This window comes from Mobula hypostoma, chromosome 14 (genome assembly GCF_963921235.1).
Source record: "Mobula hypostoma chromosome 14, sMobHyp1.1, whole genome shotgun sequence".
Taxonomy (NCBI): Eukaryota; Metazoa; Chordata; class Chondrichthyes; order Myliobatiformes; family Myliobatidae; genus Mobula; species Mobula hypostoma.
In genome coordinates this window covers 76,027,071-76,050,604 of record NC_086110.1, presented here as the reverse complement: position 1 = coordinate 76,050,604, position 23,534 = coordinate 76,027,071, and the positions used below count along the sequence as shown (strand labels likewise).

The window sequence follows — 23,534 nt, the reverse complement described above, 5'->3', positions numbered from 1 at the left end:
CCGGGCGGCACCTAATTAATTAGCTTGTTTATTTCAGCTCTTTTCTTAAAATGTGCTGGGTGCGTCCCAGCTACCGCTGTACCCTGCATGCTTCGCGGCCTGGTATCGGTCAGCGGCCCGGAGGTTGGGGACCACTGGGCTGAAGGATGGCAGATGAAATTTAATGCAGACAAGTGCGAGGCTTTGCACTTTGGTACTGAGTGAGTGGTAAGGCACTGTGGAGTGCAGTAGAACGAAGGGATCTGGGAATACAGGTCCATAATTCATTGAAAGTGGGAGTTAGACTTGTAAAGCGAGGCACATTGGCCTTCATAAATCAAAGCACTCAGCACAGGAGATGGGATGTTACGTTGAAGTTGCACAAGATGTTGGCAAGGCCTATGCTGGAGTATTGTGTGCAGTTTTGGTCACCTACCTACGGGAAGGATAGAAACAAGACTGAAAGTGTGCAGAGAAAGTTTATCAGGGTGTTGCTTGACTTGAGGACTTGAGTTACAGGGAAAGGTTGAATGGGTTAGGATTTTATTCCCTGAAGTGTAGAAGATTGAGGGAGGTTTGATAGAGCTGTATGAAATTACGAAGGATATAGATAGGGTAAATGGAAACAGGCTTTTTGCACTGAGGTTGGGTGGGGCTTCAGTTAGAGGTCATGGGTTCAGGGTGAAAAGTTTAAGGAGAACATCAAGAGGAACTTCTTGACTCAGAGGGTTATGAAAGTGTGGAATGAGCTGCCAGCGGAAGTGGTGGATGTGGCTCGATTTCAACATTCAAGAAAAATTTAGATAGCTCCATGGATGGGAGGGGTAGGGAAGGCGATGGTCCGGGTGCAGGTTGACAGACTAGGCAGATTACTAGCTCGGTACAGACTAAATAGGCCAAGGGGCCTACTTCTGGAGTGTTCTGTGACTATAACCAAACTAGTTTGCACACAAGACATCATTTACCAGCGAGTATGATTCCTTAGGGACCCCAGCACCCCTTCACCCAACTCCCTCCCTCCGTCTCAGGTCACGCAAATGCTGAAATTGCAAGGGTCACTCACCAGGTCTGATCCTCCGATCCCAATGTTGACGATGTCTGTGATGGCTTTGCCAGTAAATCCCTTCCAGTCTCCACTCCTCACCCTCTGCAATAGTCAGGCCAGTATGTATCACCATGTGGCTCCCCAGTTCCCCACTGTACAGGAAACATACCCAGAACCCACAGCCCCATGGTGCACCCAACACATCCACAGCCCCATTGTGCACCAAACACACCCACAGCCCTATTGTGCACCCAACACATCTACAGCCCACACGGTTCACCCAGACCCCCCTCGTGCACCAAACACACCCACACAGTTCACACAGACCCCATTGTGCACCAAACACACCCACACGGTTCACACAGACCCCATTGTGCACCAGACACACCCACAGCCCGTGGCTCATTCCACCAGGGTTTCCAATCAGTGAAACTTGTCGTCAACATGATACATTTTCAAGGGGACTAGGCAAGGTGAAGAGGTGATGGATTTAAGGAAGTACTGAGTAAGTAGGGCAGATGATAGCCTAGCGGTCAGCAGAATTTATTTATTTAGAGATACAGTGTTGGACAGTGCTGCCCAGCATCCCGGACGTTTAACCCCAACCTAATCATGAGACAATTTACAAAGACTAATTAACTCACTAACCTTTGTGTGTCTGGACTGTGGGAGGACCCACACATTCCCCAGGGAGGACAACAGAACTGAACTCTGAAGCCCCAAGTTGTGGTAGCATCGCACTAACCGCCACACTACCGTAATGCTACTGCAACTCCAGCGACGGGCACAGTCTGTAAGGCGTTAGTACGTTCTCCCCACGACTGCATGGGTTTCCTCTGGGTGCTCCGGTTTCCTCCCACAGTCCGGAAGACATACAGTTGAGTTGTGCACATTGGGAAGTGTGGGCTCATTAGGATGGAAAGATGTGTTACTGAGTTGTATTGTTAAACAAGGATAATCCAATAAATTAACACAATGAATTCCCACAGGAACTGGGAGAGATGAAGGTGACGGTTTTACTGAGGAAACAGGCTTGTGGCCATTACAGTGCCAGTGACCTGGTGCCTCCAAAAGGACCACAACCTTGTCATAGGGTTTGGAGGCTTGCGTGCCAAAATGACCTGGAGATCTATGTTGGCTCTTCTCCATGAATTGTCACCTTGTCACGGTGGAGAAGCTTGTGTGGTCCTGTGATCCCGAGAGCGATGCCGCCTGGAGTTATGCTCCTGGTAGGGTCACCCATGGCAGTAAGGTCGAGGGTGAGGTCCCTGACAAAGAACAATCCAACCAAGACCTCAACGGTGGAACTGGCGGACCAGGTTACTTCGAACTCAATGGCTGTGAAGGCGGATGAAGGCTGCAACAAATCCATCAGCTCCAATCGTCGTGGTTTCCATGCCATTGGAATCAGTTGGTTGATTTGTGAAGTATCGTGTGCTTCTTGGAGTGCAACATCAAGTACACGTTAAACAAATACACGCACAGGCGTCTTCACTCTGTGGACCACTTCTTCAGAATGAAGACCATCATCCTCGACCTCGAGGGATAGCCACGACGACAACTATGACTACGTTGGCTGGAGTCAGGGCTTTATTCTTTGGCTGTTGAAAGGGGGACCCAGGTCAAACAGGTCAAAGGGTAGAAGCCAGGCTAAGAGTGGTCCACTGGTCCTCCAGGTTTGGGATTCAGCTCAGGGTTAACAACCCTGGCTGGTAAAACAAAACTGTTATAGAAACAGCAAGTGGTGTAATGGGCAGCAGAGAGACCTGGACCGAATTCTCACTGTTGTCTGTAAGGAGTTTGTACATTCTTCCTCTGACTGAGTGGGTTTTCTCCAGATGCTCTGGTTTCCTCCCACACTCCAAAGACACACGGGTTAGTAGGTTAATTTATCACATGGCTGTAATTGGGCTTGATGAGCCTGTTACTGTGCTGTATCTCTAAATAAATTAATTAACATGATCATGATGCATTCTCACGGGGGCTGGGAGAAGTGAAGGGGCAATGGGTTTCAGGAAACACACGAAGGGTTGGTGGAGGGAGCGTTCTGGGAGCAGTCCTCCAACACTGGACACATTCCTGCAGACACAGTGTCCTGCGTTCTGGTGGTCACGTTTCACTAGGTTCCCACACCCTCCGTTTCCCCAGTACCTGGCAGAATGCCTTCATCTTCTCCAGCACAGCCTTCACCTCTGGCATCACGTCCTTGCCGTCGACCTGGATCGGAATATCCGGCTGATTCCTCAGAGCGACGTGGAGGACAGCCCGGTTCTGGGGTGGGAGGGAAGGAAGCAATGGGAGTCATGTTACAGGAGGGAGAGCGGAGAAAGCAGGAATGCCTGGAGATCCCTGCATGTTGATAGGGTAGTTAAGAAGGTGTATGACGTGTTGACTTTCATTGGTCAAGTTCAAGAGTTATTTGGTAATGTTGCAGCTCGATAGTATCTTAGTTAGACCACACTTGGAATATTGTGGTCACCTCATCATAGGAAGGATGAGGAAGATTTAGAGAGGGTGCAGAGGAGATTCACTAGCACGCTGCCTGGATTAGAGAACGTGCCTTACAAGGAGAGGTTAAGTGAGCTGGGGGTTTTCTCTTTGGAGTGAAGGAGGATGAGAGGGTACTTGATAGAGGTGTGCCAGATAAAAGGCGCAGAATGAGTAGACAGAGGAGACTTATTTCTCAGAACAGAAATAGTTAATAGAAGACAACATCATTTTAAGGTAATCGGGTAATGCATTGGGGAGGGGGGTGTCTAAGGCAAGTTGTTTTTTGAAATAACACAGAGTGATGGATCCACAGAACACATAGCCGGGGTGGTGATAGAGGCAGACACATTAGGGACATTTAAGAAACTCTTAGACAGGCAAATGTATGATAAAGAAATGGAGGGCTATGGGGGAGGGATGGGTTGGATTGAGTTGAGGAGGTTAAAAGGTCAGCACAACATTGTAGGCTGAAGGGCCTGTGTTGTACTGTCGTGCCAGCCCAAGGCTTAGGGCCACAGGATGGCATCAACAAGTTCAGGTGCCACGGAACATGCCCCGCAGAAAGAACAGCCACCTCAGTCTTCCAGCACATCCAGTCACCGTCTGACAGGACAGGGCCACAATGTAAAGCAATTCACAATCTTGCAGGGACTGTCCTCGGCCCTGTGGGTTGTACGGCAACACGCTTACAGGGTGATGATTGAGGTGCTAATTCCAACATCAGAGGTACAAGGGCATGTGGGAGGCCTCTGCAAGATTCCCTAAAGGTTTATTTGCAGGTTGAATTGGTGGTGAGGAAGGCAAATGCAATGTTAGCATTCACTTTGAGAGGACTAGTATAGATAAACTAGGAAATATTACTAAGACTTTAGAAGGCATTGGTCAGACCACATTTGGAGCATTATAAGCAGTTTTGGGCCCTTTATTGAAGGGAGGATGGCATTGGAGAGGGTCCAGAGGTGATTTTTGAGAATATTTCTGGTAACGGAAGGGTTAATGTATGAGAGCATTTGATGGCTCTGGGCCTGTACTCTCTGGAGTTTAGAAGAATGAGACCTACTGAATATTGAAAGGTCTGGATTGAGTGAATGTGGAAAGGATGTTTCCTACAGTGGGAGAGTCTAGGTAGAGGGCACTGCCTCAGAAAAAGGACATTCATTAGAACAGAGATGAGGAGGTGAATACGTTTGTGAATAGTAAGGGTATCAAAGGTTGAACGGTTGATATCACTACTGTTGTGAAGAGCAAGACTCCTGGCAGCAGTGCAGTGATTGGGATGGGATTCCCCCACTCCTCTGCAGGACATGTGCACACTCCCCTTTCCCCTTTACACACACCTCCCGTCCTGGGACACATCCACATTTCTCCCCCCCCCCCGCCTTACCTCCGTGAAGTTGATCTTCTCTCCAGAGAACATGCGTTTCCTTGCCTCCTCCACGCCCCGGGACTTTGCCTGGGAGGGGGAAATGTACAAAAGGAGTTAAAATCCTTGACAGTTCTGGTCACCAACCTACAGGAAAAATATCAATATTGAAAGAGTGCAGAGAAAATGTACAAGGATGTTGCCAGGACTTGAGAATTTTACAGGGAAAGATTGAATTGGTGAGGACTTTATCCCCTGGAGTGTAGGAGAACGAGGGGAGATTTGATAGAGGTATACAAAATTATGAGGGTATAGATAAGGTAAAGGCAAGCAGGTTCCCCCCCCCCCCACTGAGTTTGGGTGAAACTAGAACTAGGGGTCATGGGTTAAGGGTGAAAGGTGAAATGTTTAAGGGGAACATGTGGGGGAACTTCTTCACTCAGAGGGGGTGAGAATTTGGTGGGTGTGGGTTTGATTTCAACATTTAAGAGAAATTTGGAAAGGTACCTGGATGGGAAGGGTATGGAGGGCTCTGGTCTGGATGCAGGGCAATGGGACTAGGCAGAGTACAGTTCAGCACAGTCTGGATGGGCCAAAGGGCCTGTTTCTGTGACTAGGACAGGACCACTGGCCCTGAGAGATCGTGTGCAGGGCAGGTCAGTGGGCACGATTTCATTGGCTGCGTCCCTGGTCATTAAAAACACGGCTAAATCAACTGGCAGAGCTTGAGGAACTGATAGTGGTTGGGAAGATGCTGGAGTCATTGTTCAGCATGTGGTTTCAGGGCTGCTTACAGGCACACGATGAAATAGGCCGTAGTCAGCATGGTTTCCTAAGGGAAAATCTTGTCTGACAAATCTGTTAGAATTCTTTGAAGAAATAACAAGCAGGATAGACAAAGGAGAATTGGTTGATGTTGCGTACTTGGATTTTCAGAAAGCCTTTGACAAGATGCCACACGAGGCTGCTTAACAAGGTACGAGCCTAAGTTACAGACGAGTAGCCAATGGGAAATACATTGAATGGACATGCCCAGGAGAAGGCAACGACAAACCACTTCTGTAGAAATATTTGCCATGAACAATCGTGGCAATGGAAAGACCACGGCTGACCACGTCATACAACAGTGATGATAATGGGCAGGGGAGGACACAGGTTGCAGTAGGCTGGTGAGGGGGTTGAGAGAAGTGACTGCTGCCATTGGAAACACATCACCATTGGGGGCACCAGCTGCTGATTGTGGGGGTCTGGTTTGCCAGTTCCTACCAGCTGCACGGGCGATGTAGTGAACACATGGCACGGGGGTGGGGGGGGGTTGGGGTGATGCAGTACAGAGGTCAGGGTGCATCCACTCACCAGGTTGACCAGCAGCTTCATCACCTCCTCTGTGACGAGGTTCTTGGAATAATCGAGCAGCAGATCACCATCGACAGTGTTGAGTGTCAGACTGTGAGCAGAAGAGGGACACAGTTAGAGCACAGACTCTCGGCAGGAGAGGGGCGCTGGGCCCCAGGCCCCAGGCAGGGGAGAGGCCCAGTTAGAGCACAGACTGGTGTGGAAGGGCCTGCCTTCTGATCCAGTCATAACCCAAAGGAGCAGAATTCAGTGACAGCTTGTCTTGCTTAATGCTGACACAGAACAACTCATTATAACAGTGCATTGAGGTAGTACAAGGTAAACTGAGAAGATTGGTTAACTGGCAGATGTGAAAATTCTGCTCCCATGCCTTCTGGTCTACTAACAGAGCAAAGAGAAGTTTTACAGTTTAGAGATAATCCAATGTGGCACAACAGTAAGAGACACGGCTGTAAAAAGGCAGATCGTGCAGTCCACCTGATTGCCCATAAGACTAAGAGAAAGGAGTAACATTAGACCAATCAGTTGGCACCACCATGGCTGATTTAATATCCAGCTCAGCCCCATTCTCCTGTCTTCTCTATGTAACTTCTGACACCGTGTCTATTAAGAAGCAAGCAATCTCTGCTTTAAATCTACCCAATGACTTGGGCTCCATGGCATCTGTGGTAATGAATTTCACAGATTCACCACCCTCTGGCTAAATAAATTCCTCCTTCTTCCTGTTCTAAAGACACTTGCGTGTTTTTTGAGCTATGTTGACAATTCTGCAGTTTCTTGTGCCCACAGGCAGAGCAGTAGCCACACCAAACGTGACATGCTCAGACAGGAAGCTTTCTATAAACACGAGAGATTCTGCAGATGCTGGAAATCCAAAGCAACACACACAAAATGCTGGAGGAACTCAGCAGGTCAGGCAGCGTCCGTGGAGAGGAATAACAAGCTGACATTTCAGGCCGAGACCCTTTATCTGGATTCTATGGTGTTTTGGTAAAAAAAAATGGGTAAGAGTTGACAGGACACAGACAGGAGTTGAGGCAGGAGGAGGGGGTTGAAGAGTGAATCACATGAACCGTCCGTGACTCGACCGTCTCATCACAAACAACCATGAATGGTGATGCTGCTGTGAACCAGCAATGTTCTGTAGAACACAACCCCATGGACAGCTCTGAGCCCTGTCCGCCAGGTCACCGCGTGGACCCACAAAATGCCCCTGCTCCCAGCTGCAGCCCCCAGGAACAGATGGCTTTGTTGCCAAGTCTGCAGATGATACAAAGATTGGTGGAGGGGCAGGTAGTGTTGAGGAAACAGGTAGGCTGCAGAAGGTCTTAAGACAGATTAGGAGAATGGGCAAGAAAGTGGCAAATGAAATACATTGTTGGAAAATACATGGTCATGCACTTTGGTAGTAGAAATAAATGTGCAGACTAGTTTCTAAATGGGGAGAAAATCCAAAAATGTGAGACGAAAAGATAATTGGGAGTCCTTGTGCAGAACATTCTAAGGGTTAACTTGCTGGTTGAGTCGGTGGTGAGGAAGGCAAATGCAATGTTAACATTCATTTCAGGAGGTCTAGAATACAAGAGCAGGGATGTGAAGCTGAGGCTTTATAAGGCACTGGTGAGGCCTCACCTTGAGTATTGCGAACAGTTTTGGGCTCTTCATCTTAGAAGAAATGTGCTGGCATTGAAGAGGGTCCAGGGAATGATTTCAGGAATGAAGGGGTTATCATACGAGGAATGTTTGATGGCTTTGGGTCTGTACTCGCTGAAGTTCAGAAGAACAAGGGGGATCTCATTGAAACCTTTCGAGTGTTGGCCTGGACAGCAGTAGATGTGGAAAGGATGTTTCCCATGGCGGGGGAGTCTAGGACAAGAGGGCACAGCCTCAGGATGGAGGGGTGTGCATTTAAAACAGAGATGCGGAGAAATTTCTTTAGCCAAAGGGTGGTGAATTTGTGGAATTTATTACCACAGGCAGCTGTGGAGGCCAGGTCACTGGGTGTATTTAAGGCAGAGATTGATAGGTTCTTGATTGGCCATGGCATCAAAGGTTATGGTGAGAATGCTGGGGAGTGGGGCTGAGGAGGGGAGAAAATGAATGAACCATGATTGAATGGAGTAGCACACTCGAAGGGCCAAATGGCCTAATTCTGCTCCTATGTCCGATGGTTTTATGGAACTAACACTGTCTGTACCTGACAGTCGGAAGGAACAGGCCGTCAGGACAGTGGTGCCAGAGCCAACACGTACACAACCACTGTCCAGCTTTGGACAGACACACCAATGAAAGAGAATGTGGGACTGCAGCTTGCACTGACCTAGACCTGCTCGTCCACCCTCAGAAACAGCCCCAATCCTGCGACCAGCACAGAGAATATTCCAACACAACTCAGCACTACCCACCCTGAACACTGCCCTTCTGAAAAGCACTAAAACAAAAAAACTTCACTCCATCTTTAAAAGTTTCTTCCCCTCAGGCAGTTAATCTGATCAACTATTCTAGTTAGCCCCTGCCTCCCCAACTATGACTGCAGCTATTTCGCTGCAAGCCACTGTTTACAGTGTAAATACATGTTGATATTTAACACATTTTATAGCACATCCATTCTCTAACCTTTATATATTTTTAAAAAGTTCTTTGTAATTATTAAATGTTGTTTGCTGCTGCACGTCACAGACTGGCGACACCACCACAGTGAATTCCAAATCCATGCAGATGAACCCGGTGAATAAAGTTGATGCTTACACTACCCGAGGGGCTGACGAAGTTGTGGTGTTACAGTCAGACAGCAACAGGCCCTTCAGCCCAACTCATCCCTGCTGACCCAAGAGTCCCACCTGCCTGTTTGGCCCACACCCCTCCGGACCCTTTCTATTCATGTACTTGCCCAAGTATCATCAGCATTCCTACCTCAACCACTTCCTCTGGCATTCATTCAGCAATACATTCAGCTGGTTCACTAGGGGAATACAAAATACCTCTGTGCTCGATCCAAAAATACAAGGATTAGCAGGTTAGTTGGTCACATGGGCACCGCAGCAATGAATTCCCCAGATTCACCACCCTCGGGCAAAGGAAATTCCTCTGCTCTCTGTTCTAAAGGGATGTCCCTCTACTTTGAGGCTGTGCCCTCTGGAAGCACAGGCTTGTTGGCCGGAAGGCCCTGTTACCATGACATCCCTCGAACTAAAATTCATAATAAAACCTGGTACAAAACTCAGAAGCAGGGAGGGTATCAGTTCTTCCTGAGACTCTCCCAGTAAGGGCAGGAACTCAGACGCACCACGGCCAGTCCCGATACCGATGATGAAAGGCGTTGGTGCTGGAAGCATGGCGACACTTGCGTTGCACAGCACGCCTTCGCTCTGGGCTGGCTGCTGACACACCCACACATTCCATTGTGCGCTGCAACGTGTACGCCACATATAAAGATTTAAGGCTGTCTAATGTCATTTCCAGCACACAAGTGTAAAGGAGAACAATAGTTACTCAGGATCTGACGCAGCACAAAAAAAGCAGTAAGATAAAGAATAATAATACTAAAAAAATCAATAATTATAAATAAATGAATCATAGTCATACTTTATTGATCCCGGGGGAAATTGGTTTTTATTACAGTTGCACCATAAATAATTAAATAGTAATAAAACCATAAATAGTTAAATAGTAATATGTAAAATTATGCCAGGAAATAAGTCCAGGACCAGCCTATTGGCTCAGGGTGTCTGACCCTCCAAGGGAGGAGTTGTATTTGATGGCCACAGGCAGGAATGACTTCCTAAGACGTTCTGTGTTGCATCTCGGTGGAATGAGTCTCTGGCTGAATGTACTCCTGTGCCCACCCAGTACATTATGTAGTGGATAGGAGACATTGTCCAAGATGGCATGCAACTTAGACAGCATCCTCTTTTCAGACACCACTGTCAGAGAGTCCAGTTCCATCCCCACAACATCACTGGCCTTACGAATGAGTTTGTTGATTCTGTTAGTGTCTGCTACCCTCAGCCTGCTGCCCCTGCACACAACAGCAAACATGATAGCATATCACATAGATTGATTGTATGGTCATAAAGTGACGCTAGACACAGGAGTGTCTGTACATAAGGCAACCTTCAGGAAATGATAACTAACCCTTCATCAGGGTGGGGGGACAGACGGTGCGTGGGGTGGTAGAAGAGATGGTGGGGTTAGTTTCCCTGATGAAATTTCTGCAGATTCTGAGGATTCGTCTGCGCAGTGGAAGATAATGTTGCAACAAGGTTTCTGTAGCAGTTATCTGAAATATCTGGAGTCAAGGTGAGCTGGCAGAACCTTGCCCAGCCTTACCTTTGGCAAAGGATATCTGATGTGCTGGGCAGAATGTGTTTCAGTCTGGGCTGGAAATTTCGAGAAAAGTACCTCCCCGCCTCCCCCGCTTGATTTGTGGAGAGTGGTGGGGACTCAGACTCATTCTGGGAACGAAAGGGTTAACATACGAGGAGTGCCTGATGGCTCTGGGCCTGTTCTCCCTGGAGTTTCGAAGAACGATGGGGATCTCACTGAAACCTATCGAACATCGAAAGGCTTTGACAGAGTGGCTGTGGAGAGGGTGTTTCCCATGGTGGGAGAGTCTTGGACCCGAGGGCACAGCCTCAGAATGGAGGGACATCCATTTGGAACAGAGGTGAGGAGGAATTTCTTTAGCCAGGGGTGGTGAGTCTGTGGAATTCATTGCTACAGACGGCTGTGGAGGGCAAGTCATCGACGGGCTCTTGATTAGTCAGTGTCAGAGGTTATGGGGAGAACGCTGGAGAGTGCGTCTGCGGGATCAGCCACGATGGAACGGAGGAGCAGACTTGATCATCCAGACGGGCTAATTCTGCTCCTGTGCACACTGGTCTGATATGATACCAGTCAGCAAAGTTGATGACTTAATGCTACAGAGTACATTCAAACTTGGCTCCAGTTTCCGACACTATTTAATTCATGAAGGCACTGTAAAGGTGATATCCTCTCTCAAGGGTCTGTATTTGATTTTATTTGGAGATACAGTGCAGTCCCACAAGCCACACCACCCAGCAACCCACTGATTTAACCCTTTACAACGACAAACTAACCTATTAAACAGTACGGTGAAACCGATGCACACACAGGAAGGATGTACAAACTTTCTTCCAGAGGGTGGCAGGATTGAACTCTGGGCTGTAATGGTGTCGTGCTAACTGCTGCATTACTATGCTGCTAATTCCTCATTCAGGAGCCACCGAGAAAACCTGTGGCTCCTGACTTCATTCACTTGTGAGACCTGCGTCTGTCACAGGCGAGGCCATCGTGTACTGCCCAAGAAGGTAGGCACGAACCATGACAGTCCCCTGATGATGGTGCCTTTGGGGAGGGGCTTCCAGGATTTAGATCTGCTGACCGTGATGAAGGAGGGATAACACCGCAGCGATGGAAGAAAGATTAGCGTTGATCCTGGCTGAAAGGCTGTTTGTTCCACTCCCATCAGGGAGCAGCCTACATAGCATCCAAGCCAGGACCACCAGACAGACAGACACACACACACACAGACACACAGAGGTAGTGTTCATTATCCATTCAGAAATCTGATGGCCAAGGGGAAGAAAAAGTCAAAGTCTGTCCCAAGCCTTGTGGCCCATCAGCCAGTGCTTATGCCGGTTTCTGTGGCGTGAAGCGACTGAGAGGACAAGACGCCAGTCCATCGCAAGGTTAACCCCCAGCATTTTGCCAGTACCTATTTTCAGCTGGGTGGACTGGAGCAGTGTATGGTTAAGTGCCTTGCTCAAAGACACAACGCACTGCCTTGGCCGAGACTCGAACCCATGACCTTCAGATCATGAGCCCAACGCCCTAACCACTTGGCCACACGCCACACACCAAGGGGAAGAAACCGTTCCTGAAACATCGAGTGTGTGCCTTCACGCTCCTGTACCTCAGTGGTAGCAATGAGAAAAGAACATATGGGGGTCCTTTATTAAGTGATCACCTTTTGAAGGTCTCCTCAGTGCTGGGGAGGCTGGAGACCCTGATGGAGCTGGCTGAGTTTACTGCTTTATTAACTGATTGCCTTTTGGAGGTGTCCTGGATGCTGGGGAACAGGGACTGGAGCTGGTGATGGAGCTGGCTGAGTTTACAACTTTCTGCAGTTTTTCCCGAACCTGTGCGGTGGCCCCTGCATGCCAGAGAGTGACAGTGATGCAACCAGTCAGAATGCTCTCATGGTTGTCAGTATCTTAGAAATGTAGCATGCTGTAAACCCTCCACAATGAACAGTGTGCATTGAAGCCCTCTGTCATTGTTAATCTGAGTGGAAGACCCTGGGCTTGACCCAACTATCAAACGACACTCACGGCTGCAGTTAGACTCCCAGGAGGTGCCGGGGTAAGACCATAAGGCACAGGTAGCAGAATTAGGCCATTCAACCCATCAAATTTGCTCCACCATTCCACCATGGCTGATTTATTATCCCTCTCAACCCCATTCTCCTGCCTTCTTCCCCCAGCCTTTCACGCCCTGACTAATCAAGAACCTCTGCTTTAAATATATCCAATGATTTGGCCTCCACAGGTGTATTTGGCAATGAATTCCACAGATTCACCACTCTCTGGCTAAAGAAATTCCTCCTCACCTTTGCTCTAAATGGGTGTCCCTCTATTCTGAGGCTGTGCCCTCTTGTCCTAGACTTCTCTTAAGGAAGCCATTCTGACTTTAGTCTATTTTATCGTGTGCCTCCAAGTACCTCAAAACCTCATCCATGGTAATGGACTCCAACATCTTACCAACCACTTAAGTTAAGACTAACTAGCCTATAATTTCCTTTCTTCTGCCTCCCTCCCCGTGATGGAGAAATGGGTTGTTGAAAACAGGTCCTTCAGCCCATTGATTCTGTACTGACCCACTTACATTAAACCCACTTCATTCTCCTCAACTGCCCCAGATTCTACCCCTTACCTACGCACTGCAGACGGTTTGAGGCCCTCCACTGGTCAGGGTCAACCGTGGATGTTGCATCCCAGCCCTCTACATGATACACAAGGCAGGGTAGTACGATGTGGAGAGTAAGCTGTTGCCCGTGTATCAGGCTCACCCTCTCGATGCACGATGGAATGGCAGAGACCGATACGGTTTGGCACCAGCGGCGTCACAAGAGTTGAAAGTCAGCATTGAACTCACCGTAGACAATGTGCAGCATATAATTAACCAATTGACCTACAGATCTTTGGGACGTGGGAGAACGTCTGAGCACCTGGGGAGGGGGGGGGAATGAGGAGCCCATGTGGACACAAGGAGAACCTGCAAACTCCACATAGACACCAGAGGTCAGAAACAAGCACAGGTCCCCAGGGCTGTGAGGTCAAAGGTCAGTTGCAATCTCACTGAATGGCAGAGCAGATGTGGGGGGCATTACAGTATGCAAAACAGATTCTCTCAACTCACTCCTGACCTGGACACGTGTCTATTTATATGCTGGTTTAATTACAGTGTCAGGTCACAAAGTGGGCTAATTAGACACTGTGGAAGCTGGGAATATGCCCTGCCACACATTAATTAGATCGACTGATTAAAGCTGCTTTACAGAGGTGGTGGGGGCCGAGTCTCCAACCCCCCCCTACAATCGCAATCGATGCGGTCAGGTCACAGACACAACCTGGCATTCCGTCCATCACGCTCGATCCTTGAAACAGTTCTCCGTCTGCCTTCAAACCTCACTCTCTCCCCCATTCCCAAACAAGGGCCCAGGAGGAGCAAGTTTGCTCCCAGGCCATTCTAACTAGTTGCATAAGTGTCTGGAACGGAGGGGCCAGTAAGCTCTAGAAATCGCCAGGCACTGGTGTTATGACGAATGGATTTGTAGTTACTAGACTTTCCCTCCATGTTTCCTGTCCTCGTATCACCTTCTGCCTCGCTTGTCCAGTAATGATTTAATTTTCAAGAAATATTTCTTAATATATAGTTTTTTTTTGCAATGTTGGCTGGTGGGTTGGAGACGGAGTAAGGTGCTCCTTCTGCAACAAGCCCGCAGGTCACCGCACTGGCTAAACCCCCACCCTGAATCAGGTGACGCCACGGGGGCAGAGTGCAGGTGGTGGAAGGTAGTATGGGCAGCTGATGCTTATCGCAAGCCCTGGTTATGTGACCACTGACACCAGGCAGACAGTATTGACCCGTCTCATACAGACACTGCCCAGAAGGCCATGGCAAACCACTTTTGTAGGAAAATTTACCAAGACGTGATAAGACGGTGTTCACTCACATCACACAACACAGTGCTGCAATCCTTGTGGGTTACGTAAACCCTGCCTGCTCCATCACAGGAGCAGAATTAGGCCATTTGGCCCATCAGTCTGCTCCATGCTCATGGGCACAGCCTCCCCAGGATCTAGGATATCCTTAAAAGGCAATGCCTCAAAACCAGTGTCCATCGTTAATGAGTCCTGTCACTCAGGACGTGCTCTCTTCTCATTGCTACCACCCAGGCGATACAGGAGCCCGAAGACCCACTCAACATTTCAGGAACAGCCTCTTCCCCTCCACCATCAGATCTCTGAATGGACAATGAATCCATGAACAGTTCCTCAGTACTTCTTGCACTTAATTGCTTAATTTTTAATATATATTTCTGACTGTAATATACTTATTATATATTGTAATGCACTGTTCCCGCAAAACAACTAATTTCACGACATATGCCAGTGATATTAAACTTGAAAAGAAAGTTTGCAAGCGACTCCCCTTTGGAAGTTTATTATAAGAGATTCACCTGCCGATTGGCCCCGGGGATTAGACTCAAGAAAAAAAATCTCGATTGCGGACTCTTCTGCGGGACTGCTCCCACGATCCACGCCCTATAGCAGGAAGGGTGTGCGGACCTCACTCCCAGGCTAGCGTATCATCTGGAGACACCCCCCCCCCCCCACCGCCCAAAGTCGGACGCTAGGGCTCCATCGACCCCGACCCCAACCCCTACCGGCAGGATGGCCGGGACACAGCAGTGACGAAGCAGAAAGCGAACGGCGTGCCAGGAAGCACGTACACATGGTCGGGCTATGCGAGGGGCTTCCCCCTACCTCCCCGGCCCAGCCTCCCAAAGCGATTCCCCGGCTTAACGAGCAGTGGGTAAATCACCCGCTCCCTTCCCGTGGGGTGGAGTCCGTATGGACTCGGACACCTCGACCTTGAGAAGTGGCCAGAAGGGCCGCGACAGAGAACAGAACCCACACCCCGGGACAGTGTAACGCCGCCTGCCCCCGTGGAGGGTAAAGTGTCCGCCCGCCCAGCCAGTCTGCAGCCCCGGCTTCCCGCTCACCTGAAGTGGCAGAATCGGTCGGGCTCGGCTTCGAACAGCTTCCGCAAGTTGAGAGAGGAGCTGTGCTGCTTGTGCCAGTCGGCCAGGGCCTTGTAGCAGGCGTCGGCGGCGAGAGGGGGAGCCATGGGGACGGGCTGGGCTGAGCTGAGCTGGACTGATCGGGGCCGGAGCGGCGGGCGGGCGGGAGGACCTGACGCTGCACTCGGGGGTCCGGACACCAACGAACGGCGACACTCCGCAAACTGCTACAGTGTATCAGGCTGCTGCCGCGCTCCCAGCCAATCAGCGGCGGCCTAGCGCTCTCAGCCAATGGCGGGGCAGTGCGGCTTCTGACGTCACAGCCCCTGCCGAAGTTGCCGGTCGGGTCGCGGAATGCAGTGATGGCGGTCGAGCCGGCTTCTCCTGTCCCGGGAGGGAGGGGTGGGGTCTTCCCCTTCCATCTTGTCCCAGGGAGGTAGTCCTCCCTACTCCATTTATCTCCATCTCCTGCCTTCTCCCCGCCACCTTTGATGCCCTGCCTAATCGAGAATCTTGCAACCTCCACTTTAAATATACCCAATGACTGGTTTCCCACAGCCATCTGTACCAGTGAATTCCTCAGATTTACTACCCTCTGGTTAAAGAAATTCCCGTCTACTATCGGAAACATCCTCTTTATGACCTCCACCTAGACATCCCTCTCTCTGTCCTGTCCCCGGGAGGGAGGTAGCCAATATTCCATAAAGCCTGCCCACGTCTTTGTCCTGGGGAGGGAGCCTATCACTGCACCCCCCCCCCATGTACTGGATAGCAGGGTTACGTGCATTAGCAGTGCTCCCCGCTCACTTCCAGCAGACTGCAAGGCTCCGTAACCTTTGCTAAGGAGGTCATACAAGGAAACGCAATCTGATACTACGGAGGATCCTCATCGCCAGTCCAAATACCAAAGGGATTGCATTTGTTGGCACCTTCGCGTCCCAAAGGTTCTTAATGCAGACAAAATACTGATAACCTCTTCAGGGGGAAAAAACGATGTTACTATTTTAATTAGAGATACAGCGCGGAGGAGGCCCTTCCAGCCCAGTAATCCGTACCTCCCAGTAATCCCCGATTTAACCCTAATCGTGGGACAATTGACGTACTAACCAGTGTGTCTTTGGACTGTGGGAGGAAACCAGGGCATACCTTGTCAACTATGCCAGTAAGGGGCAGCACAGTCGGTTAGCATCAGCGACCCCAGTTCAATTCCTGCTGCTGTCTGCAAGGAGCAAGTATGTTCTCCCCGTGGGCTTCCTCCCACAGCAACTTTGATGTGTGTTGCTTGAATTTCCAGCACCTGCAGATTTCCTCGTGTTTGCACCACAGATACATGGGTTAGGAGGGTCACTGGTCACACTGGTGTAATTGAGCGGTGTAGGTGCATTGGGCCCAAAGCGTCACTGTGCTGTCTCGCTAAATAGAGCACGTCAAGGTATACGAGACTGGTCAAGGTCGAAGCATGCCATGTTGGCGCGGGAAGCACGGCAACATTTACTGCAGATCGTTGTGTTGGTTGTTGATGCAAACAACACATTTCACATGTTTCAATGTACATGTGACACATAGAGTTTCTATCTTTAAGGGACTACAGATGCAGCCCGTAGTTCAGATATCAAGCCAGCAGCTGAAATGTGCACTGTATATTCCACCCCGCCCAACCGATGCTGCCTGACCTTTAGAGTTCCTCTCGCGTAGAGGTTCCCAACCTGGGATCCAGGAATGCCTTGCTTAATGCTAGAGTCCAGCAGCTTACTTGTTGCTCCACTCTTGTGAGTCACCTATCAAATGCCTCCCCCCTCCCCCGCCAGGCTACCCTCACTCACAAAGTGATGGAAGATGATGTTACACTGGAGTTTATTAATTATCTGCACTCTGAACTACTCTGAAATGATTCTACGACTATTTAAATCAGATTGGCTTCATTTGTCACCTGAACATCGAAACTTGCAGTGAAATGTTGTTTGTGCCAACGACCAGCACGCTCCAAGGACGTGCTGGGGGCAGCCCAAAGGTGCCACCGTGCTTCCGGCACCAACGTAGTGTGCCCACAAACTTACTAACCGGAATCTGTCTGTCTTTAGAACGTGGGAGGAAACGCAAGTGGTGATGGGCAGGATGTACAAACTCCCGACAAACAGCAGCAACAACTGAACACTAACCACTACGCCAGCTTGCCACCCAGTAGATTTCCAGCATCATTTTCTTCATTTACGACTCGTGTTCTCGGTATTTTTTATTTGTGCAGTTTGCACATTAGTTGTTTATCAGTCTTTGTTTTTGTACGTTATATTGTCTTTCTTTAAGTACCTGCAAGAAAGTGAATCTCACGGTAACATACATGTTCTTTGATAATAAATTTGCTTTGAGATCCTCCAGATTGAGGAGGATTTCCTTGCAGCAAACATACAAACTTGCTGGAAGAGCTGAACTGGTTGAACAGCATCAGAGGAATTGTGCCTGAAGTCACTGTGGGAACTGCAGACTTGCCCACAAAAGGGACAGCAGTTGCCTGGCAAGATAAGAACAGGTAGATTGTCTGCAACTTTCAAGTTTATTATCATAGGTATACGCACACATCATCCAGTGGTGCTAGAAAGTTTGTGAACCCTGTACAGTTTTCTCCTTTTCTGCATAAATATGACCTAAAATATGATCAGATTCTCATGCCTCCTAAAACTAGATAAAGAGAACCCAATCAAATAAATAATACAAAAATTACATTATTCTTGTTCATTTATGCATTTAGAAAAATGATCTAATATTACATGTTTTTTCGGAAAAAAGAATGTGAATCTCTGGGGTAATGCCTATCCAAAAGCTATTTGGAGTCAAGTGTTTCAATCAATGAGATGAGATTGGAGATGTGGGTTGTAGAGGTGCCCTGCCCTATAAAAAAGACACAGAGTCAGGTTACTGACAGGGCCTGCTTTTCTCAAGCAAAATCTGTTTATGTGCACCATGGCTCGATCAAAAAAAAACTTTCAGAGGACCTGAAGCTGGAAAAGCATTTCTAAAGATCTGAGTGTTCATCAGTCCACAGGAAACTGAACTGGTCTAGCCATATAAACACCGTGGCTACCACAGCAGATCAAAGGCTAGGAATCCTGCGGCATGTAACTCACCCCCTAACTCCCCAAAGCCTGTCCACCATCTACAAGGCTCAGGTCAGGAGTGTACTGGAATACTCACCACTCACCTGGGTGAGTGCAGCTCCATCAACACTCGAGAAGCTCAACACCATCCAGTACCAGGCAGCCCGCTTGATTGGTACCCCTTCCACAAGCATCCAATCCCTCCACCATCAGTTGCAGCAGCGTGTGCCATCTACAAGATACATTGCAACAACACACCAGAGTTCCTCAGTCAGCACCTTCCAGACCCACGACCATTACCAACTAGAAGGACAAGAACAGCAGATACCTGGGTAACCACCACCTGCAAATCCCCCACCAAGTCGCTCACCATCCAGTCTTGAAAACATATCGCCGTTCCTTCGTTGTTGCTGGGTCAAAATCATGGAATTCCCTCTCTAACAGCACTGTGGGTGTACCTACACCTCAGGGACTGCAGTGGTTCAAGAAGGCAGTTCATCACCACCTTCTCAAGGGCAACTAGGGATGGGCAATAAATGCTGACTTAGCTGGCGACGTCCACATCCCGTAACTGAATAAATCAAAAAGTAAGAGAAATAGTCTACAAACAGAAGAAACTCAGTACTGTTGCTACTCTTCCCATGACAGGGAATCCTGGAAAGATCACGCCAAGAGCACAACGTGCAAGGAGGTGAAAAAGAACCCAAGGGTAACAGCAAGAGACCTGCAGAAATCTCTGTAACTTGCTAAAGTCTCTGTTCATGTGTCCACTATAAGAAAAACACTGAACAAAAATGGTGTGCATGGAAGGACACCTCAAAGGAAACCACTGCTGTCCAAAAAAAAAAGTTACTGCAGCTGTCAAGTTTGCAAAAGACTACCTGGATGTTCTACCATGCTTTTGGGACAATGTTCTGTGGACAGATGAGACAAAAGTTGAACATTTTTTTGGCTATGTTTGGAAGAAGAAGGGTACTCCACACCAACACCAAAACCTCATCCCAACTGTGAATCCTAGTGGAAGGAGCATCATGGTTTGGGGCTGTTTTGCTGCCTCATGGCCTGGACAGCTTGCAGTCTTTGAAGGAACAATGCATTGAAAATTGCTTCACGACATTTTACAGGAGAATGTCAGGGTAATAGTCCATCATCTGAAGCTTAATAGAAGTTGGATGATACAAGACGATCTGGCAGACAAGAATAAACCAACAACAGAATAGTTTAAAAAGAAGAAAATTCATATATGGAATGGCTGAGTCAAAGTCCTGGCCTTAGTCCTATAGAAATGTTGGGGAAGGACCTGAAGCAAGCAGTTCATGCAACGAAGCCCACCAACATCCCTGAATTGAAGCACTTTTGTAACGAGGAATGGCCTGAAATTTCTCCAAGCCAAGGTGCAGGACTGATTAACAGCTAACAGAAACATTTGGGTGAAGTTATCGATGTACAAGGGGGTCACACCAGTACTGAAAGCAAAGGTTCACGTACTTTTTCCAACAAATACATGTAATATTGGATCATTTCTCTCAATAAATAAATGAACAATTATATTGTTTTTATTGTAATTTACAGTTTTTATTATTATGTATTGCAAAGTAGTGCTGTTGCAAAAGAACACATTTCACAACACATGCCAGTGATTCTGATTTTGAAGATTTAACAGTGTCAGCCAGAGTTGCAGAAATCCCACAGGTGACCAAGTCTGCTCCCGATTGAAGAGGGCTGGGTTGCCTGCGAGCCTCACTAGTTTCTGGCAGAAATGAACATTCCACACATTCCTGTCCATGCCCTGCAAACATTTCAACACCCTGCAGACCTGGTACTCCCTGACCTCTCCAATCAGTCAGCCAGCTTGGACTGACCGTTTGACCATGAGGCAACTCACATCCGTCAGTCTGACAGCGTCGGGGGTTTGGTGTATGCTGTTCTACGAGCACATTCCTCAGCAGGGATGGGCAGCAGGCTCCTCTGTGCTCCAGATATTGGAACTGGTTCATAATTGTCACATGAACTGAGGTACAATGAAAAACTGTTTGTGCATTCTGTTCACACAGACCAATTCATTAAGTTCAAGTTTATTGTGATCTGACTGTACATAGACACAACCAAATGAAACAACATTCCCCCAGACCATGGTGAACCACAAAACATACAACACATAGAACAGAATGTTATCACAAATAAGTTAATAAAATATACTTCAGTATACATGTAGTGCATAGCACAGGTAAACAGTAAACAGCTCACAGTCCTAGAGATGAGACCTCAGTGGTGGCAGGGTATTCGTTAGTCTCACAGCCTGGGGGAAGAAGCTATTCCACAGTCTGACAGTCCCAGTCCTGATGCTCCTGTACCTCCTTCCTGACGGTGGTGGGTCAAAGAGATTGTGGGATGGGTGACTTTGGGCCCTATGCATACAAAGCTTCCGATAAATGTCACAAATAAAGGGAAGGAAGACCCCAGTGATCCTGTTGGTGGTTTTTACCATTGGGTAGGGTCTTACAGTCTGATGCCTTGCAGCTTCCGTACCAAACAAAGATGCAGCCAAACAGGACGCTCTGGATGGTGCTCCTGTAGAAAGTTGTTAGAATGGGTGCTTTGCAAGCCTCAATCTCCTCAGAAAGTATCCATCCACCAAAAGTTGAACTTCCTGGTGGCCAAATGATTTAATTCCCATTCACATTTTCTTTACAACATGTTGGTCCATGGCCTCCTCTTGTGCCAAGATGAGGGCACCCTCAGGGTGAAGGAGCAGCACCTTATATTCCATCTGGGTAGCCTCCAACCTGATGGCATGAACATTGATTTCACCTTGCAGTAAAAAAATCCCTCCCCTCTTCCTCTAATCCCCTCTCTGGCCTGTTACCTCTTCTCACCTGCCTATCACTTCCCTGGGTCCCCTCCTTCCCTTTCTCCCATGGTCCACTCTCCTCTCCTATCAGATTCCTTCCTCTCCAGCCCTTTGCCTTTCCCACCCACCTGGCTTCACCTGTCACCTTCAGCTGTCCTGCTTCCCCTCCCACCTTATTCTGGCTTCTGTCCCCCTCCTTTCCAGTCCCAATGAAGGGTCTCAGCCCGAAACGTTGACTGTTTATTCATTTCCATTGATACCCCTGACCTGCTGAGCTCCTCCAGCATTTTATGTGTGTTGCTCTGGATTTCCAGCTTTGGCAGAATCTTCTGTGTTTATTAAGTGTAGAAGCTGCTGTCCTTCTTGACTAGTGAGGAGGTGATGTCAGATCATCCATTATGTGTACACCAAGGAACTTTGTGCCTTTCACTGTCTTACAACAGTGCATTGAGGGAGTGCGAGGGACAAGAGGAATGCAGAATTAATTGTTCCAGTTACAGAGAAAGTGCAGACAGGCAGACAATACAGTGCAAGGTCATAATCAGGTACATTGTGAGGGCAAGAGTCCATCTTATTGACCATAAGACATAGGAGAAGAACTAGGCCACCTGGCCCATCGAGTCTGCTCCGACATTTCATCATGGTCCATTATTCCCCTCAACTCCATTCTCCTGCCTTCTCCCCGTAACCTTTGATGCCCTTACTAATCAAAAGCCTATCAATCTTTGCTTTAAATATATCCAATGACTTGGGCTTCACAGCTGTCTGTGACAATGAATTCCACAGATTCACCACCCTCTGGCCAAAGAAATTCCTCCTCCCCTTTGTTCTGAAGGGACGTCCCTCTACCTTCAGGTTGTGCTCTCTGGTCCTGGACTCTCCTACTACAGGGAACATCCTCTCCACATCCACTCAATCTAGACCTTCCGGTATTTGATAGGTTTCACTGAGATCCCCCTCATTCTTTTAAACTCCAACGAGTACAGGCCCAGAGCCTTCAAAGGCTCCTCACGCATTAACCCTTTCATTCTTGGGATCATTCTCATAAACTCCCTCTGGACCCTCTCTAATGCTAGCACATTATTTCTTAGCGACACACACAAAATGATGTAGGACTCAGCATCTATGGAAAAGAGTAAACAGTCAACTTTCCGAGCCAAGATCCTTCATCAAGATTGGAAAAAAAAGATGAGGTAGGGTTCCTCTTGTCCTCACCTACCACCCCACCAACCTCTGTGTCCAGCACATAACTCTCCATACTTTTGCCATCCCCAACAGGATCCCACCACCACGCACATCTTTCCCTCCACCCCACTTTCTGCAGAGATTGCTCCGTACCTGACTCCCCTGTACATCCGTCCCTCTCCCTGACCTACCTCCTGGCACTTATCATTGTAAGTGCTACAGCTGCCCTACACCATTGCTCAGGGACCTCAAAAGGTGCCAATAGTGCCTGAAGATGGTGGTTTATTTGTGCCCGCTGGCACTCCACACGGGCTGCAGTCCATCATTACACCTTTTTGAAGGCTGTGTCACACAAACTTTAGAGCAACCAGTTTGTGTGAGGCCATCCAGCCTGGATGCGAGAGGCCACGTATGGAGTCAAAAACCGTCCACCTCCAGTCTGTGGGCATGATGGGGTGATGGCAACCAGCTGAGACATTGCAGAGGAGAGAAACCCCTCCTTCCCTGAACTTAATCTCAGCCAACCACGGGCCTGTGACTGCTGTCCAGTAAGCCTGGACCTCTGAGTCAGTAGCTTGGTCGGCTGGCATACTGGCACAGTCAGCCCCAACGGGTATGTTGTCAATGGCTGGCCGTGAGAGACAATCAACCACGGCATTATTTTTCCCCTTGATGTGTTGTGTACCAGTTGTGAACTCTGATTCATAGGCCATTTGGCGTTGCTGCTGTACATACCAAAGTTCTGATATTTTGGCTATCGCATGCACGAGGGGTTTGGGTCAATGAACGCTGGAAAATGGCAACCCTCAAAAGCAAATGAAAATGGTGGAGCCAGATAGAGACCA

At 48.5% G+C, this 23,534-nt stretch overlaps 1 protein-coding gene across 1 annotated transcript in view; it reads right to left on the bottom strand.

The window, feature by feature from the left end:
• Positions 1-15,750, bottom strand: part of LOC134356356 (glucose-6-phosphate isomerase-like) — a 65,319-nt gene extending 49,569 nt beyond the window's left edge. The window contains exons 1-5 of the mRNA XM_063067255.1: positions 15,544-15,750; positions 6,234-6,324; positions 4,899-4,967; positions 3,176-3,295; positions 1,043-1,126 (exon numbers count right to left, since the gene is read on the bottom strand). Coding sequence (XP_062923325.1) covers positions 1,043-1,126; positions 3,176-3,295; positions 4,899-4,967; positions 6,234-6,324; positions 15,544-15,668 — 489 coding nt within the window. The 5' untranslated portion in view covers positions 15,669-15,750. The remainder of the gene's footprint in view (positions 1-1,042; positions 1,127-3,175; positions 3,296-4,898; positions 4,968-6,233; positions 6,325-15,543) is intronic.
• Positions 15,751-23,534: the final 7,784 nt, after the last annotated feature.